At 42.5% G+C, this 4,953-nt stretch overlaps 2 protein-coding genes across 3 annotated transcripts in view; both read left to right on the top strand.

Annotated features, from left to right (window-relative positions):
• The window catches only part of LOC107084645 (interleukin-6 receptor subunit beta-like), an 11,301-nt gene extending 7,999 nt beyond the window's left edge, over positions 1-3,302 (top strand). The window contains exons 5-6 of the mRNA XM_015374570.1: positions 1,062-1,195; positions 2,845-3,302. Coding sequence (XP_015230056.1) covers positions 1,062-1,195; positions 2,845-3,051 — 341 coding nt within the window. The 3' untranslated portion in view covers positions 3,052-3,302. The remainder of the gene's footprint in view (positions 1-1,061; positions 1,196-2,844) is intronic.
• Positions 3,303-4,481: 1,179 nt separating this feature from the next.
• The window catches only part of LOC107084616 (interleukin-6 receptor subunit beta-like), a 22,142-nt gene continuing 21,670 nt past the window's right edge, over positions 4,482-4,953 (top strand). For both annotated transcript variants that reach the window (XM_015374538.1, XM_015374537.1), the window contains exon 1: positions 4,482-4,631. In XM_015374538.1, the coding sequence (XP_015230024.1) occupies positions 4,541-4,631 (91 nt within the window). In that variant the 5' untranslated portion in view covers positions 4,482-4,540. The remainder of the gene's footprint in view (positions 4,632-4,953) is intronic.

Below are 4,953 nucleotides of genomic sequence, written 5' to 3'. Positions count from 1 at the left end.
CATCATGTCAATATGGACCAAACTCCCTGAGGAATGCTTCCAGCACCTTGTTGAATCTATGCCACCAAGAATTGAGGCAGTTCTGAAGGCAAAAAGGGGTCCAACCCGTTACTAGCATGGGGTACCTAATAAAGTGGCCGGTGAGTGTATAAATAAGTGGAATGGAGTAAAATTGTAATGTCCGTCATTTTTTTGCGTGAAAAATTGGGGATATGGATTGAGAGACACTGAGATACTGAGTCTCACGCCCAACGGGTGAGACTTTAACAGCTCTGTAAATAATGTTACCTTTAATTAGAAATCTTGTCTATCTATACTTTACTGGTGGGATTACTTTTAAACAACTTTTTACTTTCTACTCTTTACATTTTAAAAATATACTTGTGAGTTTTGTTTCCTTTAAGCTCATTTTTATTACGGCCTGTTGGTATTCAATAAAATAAAAACCATCAAAATAATTAGTTTCATCCAGACGATTAATCTCTTTGTGGTTGGACTCGGTGCTGCCCCAACTTGTTGCTCACCTCATACCAAAGTAAATAGTTTTTCAAGATGAAATAAAGTTAAATGTGACTCTGTTACCATTAGTTATAAAACTAAGAAAATAAAGTCTAAGGAAGTTTTCATCCAGAATAGTAGAAAAATGTTCCTTTAATAGAGTAGAGCAGTAAAGCTTCTGGCCTTCACATGTTTTCCTGCATTACTTTTACTTTTATACTTTAAGTAGTTTTAAAAATGGTACTTTTAGACTTTTACTGGAGTAAAAAGCTGAAGTTGATCCTCTAACTTCTACAAAAGTATTTTTTAACAGTAGGATTCATACTGGAGGAATAAACATCAATACATTTAACATTCAAAAAGTTAGATGTACACATGGATCAGCACCGTCTGGCTGTGTTTTCTTGTTTTAGTGCTTATTTAGTGAACGTCTTTGCATGTCGGCTGAATATGCTCTCATGTTTTGATCTTTTCCTCCTACAACCATGAAGAGAAAACTTGCCGTTTGTTCTCTGTGGCTCCTGATGAAGCTGACGGATGAAATCCTTCTTCTGTCTCTGCAGCCAAATATCCTCCGCCTGCTGTCACCCTCATTCATCAAACTGATGACTCGCTTGTTGTGTCGTGGAAAAGCGATACCGATAAAGGCACCTACCGACTTCGTTACAAAAGCAGGGACTCTTCCACCTGGACTGAGGTTGGCATCTAGATCAATTAGCACCAGGTCTCCTCTTTTTTAAGATGCTGGACTAAAAGACATGATGGTTTAGGGTAGGCATCCCCAAAGTCAGTCCTAGGGGGCCGCTGTCCTGCAGGTTTTAGAGGTTTCCCTGCTCCACCTCAGCTGATTTTACCTGAAAGCTGATTAACAGGCTTGTGCTGGACTGTAATCATCATTTAAAAACCTCTAAAACCTGCAGGACAGCGGCCCTCCAGGAGATTCCTGGTTTAGGGACTTCAACCTGTAAAAGTTGGACGAACTTAAAACTGATCAACTGATCAAACACAGATTTTAGGTTAGAAAACAGGATGAACAGAAACCATTTCAGTGTTTTTGCTGCCATGAGTTTTATTTATTAACGCTTTCAGTGCTGAAATATCTTTTTAACTCTATTCTGTGACTTTCTTGGCAAACACTGGAGGTAAGGAATGAGTGGAGCAGGAAGAAACTAAATTAGGGATGCACGATANTAGCCGCCTTTAGCTCATCCACAGTGTTGTGTCTTGCATCTCTCAACTTTCTCTTCACAATATCCCACAGATTCTCTATGGGGTTCAGGTCAGGAGAGTTGGCAGGTCAAAGGAGCCCAGTTATACCATGGTTAGTAAACCAGTTACCAGTGGTTTTGGCTCTGTGAGAAGGTGCCAGGTGGTGCTGAAAAATGAAATCTTCATCTCCATAAAGCTTTTCAGCAGATGGAAGCATGAAGTTCTCCAAAATATCCTGATAGCTGCATTGACCCTGCCCTGGATAAAACCCAGTGGACCAACACCAGCAGCTGACATGGCGCCCCAGACCATCACTGACTGAGGCTACTGACACTGGACTTCTGGCATTTCCTTCTCCCCAGTCTTCCTCCAGACTCTGGCACCTTGATTTCCAAATGACATGAAAAACTGAGCAACAGTCCAGAGCTGCTTCTCTGTAGGCCAGGTCAGGCGCCTCTGCCGCTGTTTCTGGTTCAAAGGTGGCCTGACCTGGGGAATGCGGCGCCTGTAGCCCATTTCCTGCACACGCCTGTGCACGGTGGCTCTGGATGTTTCTACTCCAGACTCAGTCCACTGCTTCTGCAGGTCAACCAAGGTCTGGAATCGGCCCTTCTCCACAATCTTCCTCAGGGTCCGGTCACCTCTTCTGCCACTTTTTCCTTCCCACTGAGGCGCCTTGATGCAGCAGCACTCTGGGAACAGCCTATTGGTTCAGAAATATCTTTCTGTCTCATTTCCTCTTGCTTGAGGGTGTCAATGATGGCCTTCTGGACAGCAGGCAGGTCGGCAGTCTGACCCATGATTGGGTTCTGAGTGATGAACCAGGCTGGGAGTGTTATAGGCTTCAGGAATCCTCTGCAGGTGTTTAGAGTTCATTTGTTGATTCAGATGATCAGGTGCATAGCTCCTTTAGAGACCTTTATCATGATATGCTAATTTTGTGAGATATACTTTTGGGTTTTCATGAGCTGTAAGCCAAAATCATCCGTATTAAGACAATAAAAGACCTGAAATATTTCAGTTAGTGTACAATGAATCTAAAATATATGAATGTTCAAATTTTATTATTACATTATGGAAAATAAGGAACTTTATCACAAACTTTATCACAATATGCTAATATATGCTGTATTTTAGGTTTCAGATCAAATTCCTATAAAGGAAGTTCAGAACTACACAATCAAAAACCTGCTGCCATTCATGGTGTACAAAGTTTCTGTGGCCTACCATCGAGGATACGGCCTCTGGAGTGACTGGAGCTCAGAGGCAACCGGACGAACGCTGGATAGAGGTAAAACTTCCCCAGCTCACAGCTTTAAAAGGGAACCTTCACCAGATCTGTGACCCTGAAAGCCACTGCTGGTTTATCAGGACGCTAATAAATGATGGTGGCTCTTTAACAACTTTTAAAACATGTATTTTAAACAAAAACGTAAGAAAATGGGATTCCAGGTCGCTTTAGTCTGAATGCTGTTGTGGGAAAAAGTTATTCAACTATACAGTACAGTTATATAAATATAAATGTATTCACTCCGTCGATACTTTATTCTTTGCAAAATAAAAGGAGAAGAAGACATCAACAGCCGTCACAGCATGATGTTTCTGGACTAGACNGCCTTTAGCTCATCCACAGTGTTGTGTCTTGCATCTCTCAACTTTCTCTTCACAATATCCCACAGATTCTCTATGGGGTTCAGGTCAGGATAGTTGGCAGGTCAAAGGAGCCCAGTTATACCATGGTTAGTAAACCAGTTACCAGTGGTTTTGGCTCTGTGAGAAGGTGCCAGGTGGTGCTAAAAAATGAAATCTTCATCTCCATAAAGCTTTTCAGCAGATGGAAGCATGAAGTTCTCCAAAATCTCCTGATAGCTGCATTGACCCTGTCCTGGATAAAAGCCAGTGGACCAACACCAGCAGCTGACATGTCGCCCCAGACCATCACTGACTGAGGCTACTGACCCTGGACTTCTGGCATTTCCTTCTCCCCAGTCTTCCTCCAGACTCTGGCACCTTGATTTCCAAATGACCTGCAAAACTGAGCAACTGTCCAATGCAGCTTCTCTGTAGCCCAGGCCAGACGCCTCTGCCGCTGTTTCTGGTTCAAAGGTGGCCTGACCTGGGGAATGCGGCACCTGTAGCCCATTTCCTGCACACGCCTGTGCACGGTGGCTCTGGATGTTTCTACTCCAGACTCAGTCCACTGCTTCTGAAGGTCCCCCAAGGTCTGGAATCGAACCTTCTCCACAATCTTCCTCAGGGTTTCCTCTTCTGCAGCGTTTTCTGCCACTTTTTCCTTCCCACTGAGGCGCCTCAATGCAGCAGCACTCTGGGAACAGCCTATTGGTTCAAAAACATCTTTCTGTGTCATAGCCTCCAGCTTCAGGGGGTCAATGATGGCCTTCTGGACAGCAGGCAGGTCCCAGTCTGACCCATGATTGGGTTCTGAGTGATGAACCAGGCTGGGAGTGTTAAAGGCCTCAGGAATCCTCTGCAGGTGTTTAGAGTTAATTTGTTGATTCAGATGATCAGGTGCATAGCTCCTTTAGAGACCTTTATCATAATACGCTAATTTTGTGAGATAGACTTTTGGGTTTTCATGAGCTGTAAGTCAAAATCATCCGAATTAAGACAATAAAAGACCTGAAATATTTCAGTTAGTGTACAATGAATCTAAAATATATGAATGTTCAAATTTTATCATTACATTATGGAAAATAAGGAACTTTATCACAAACTTTATCACAATATGCTAATATATGCTGTATTTTAGGTTTCAGATCAAATTCCTATAAAGGAAGTTCAGAACTACACAATCAAAAACCTGCTGCCATTCATGGTGTACAAAGTTTCTGTGGCCTACCATCGAGGATACGGCCTCTGGAGTGACTGGAGCTCAGAGGCAACCGGACGAACGCTGGATAGAGGTAAAACTTCCCCAGCTCACAGCTTTAAAAGGGAACCTTCACCAGATCTGTGACCCTGAAAGCCACTGCTGGTTTATCAGGACGCTAATAAATGATGGTGGCTCTTTAACAACTTTTAAAACATGTATTTTAAACAAAAACGTAAGAAAATGGGATTCCAGGTCGCTTTAGTCTGAATGCTGTTGTGGGAAAAAGTTATTCAACTATACAGTACAGTTATATAAATATAAATGTATTCACTCCGTCGATACTTTATTCTTTGCAAAATAAAAGGAGAAGAAGACATCAACAGCCGTCACAGCATGATGTTTCTGGACTAGAC

This window comes from Cyprinodon variegatus, unplaced genomic scaffold (genome assembly GCF_000732505.1).
Source record: "Cyprinodon variegatus isolate N-32 unplaced genomic scaffold, C_variegatus-1.0 Scaffold105, whole genome shotgun sequence".
NCBI classification, from domain to species: Eukaryota; Metazoa; Chordata; class Actinopteri; order Cyprinodontiformes; family Cyprinodontidae; genus Cyprinodon; species Cyprinodon variegatus.
The sequence above is the reverse complement of the archived record's forward strand: the minus strand, read 5'-3'. Positions and strand labels throughout refer to the sequence as shown.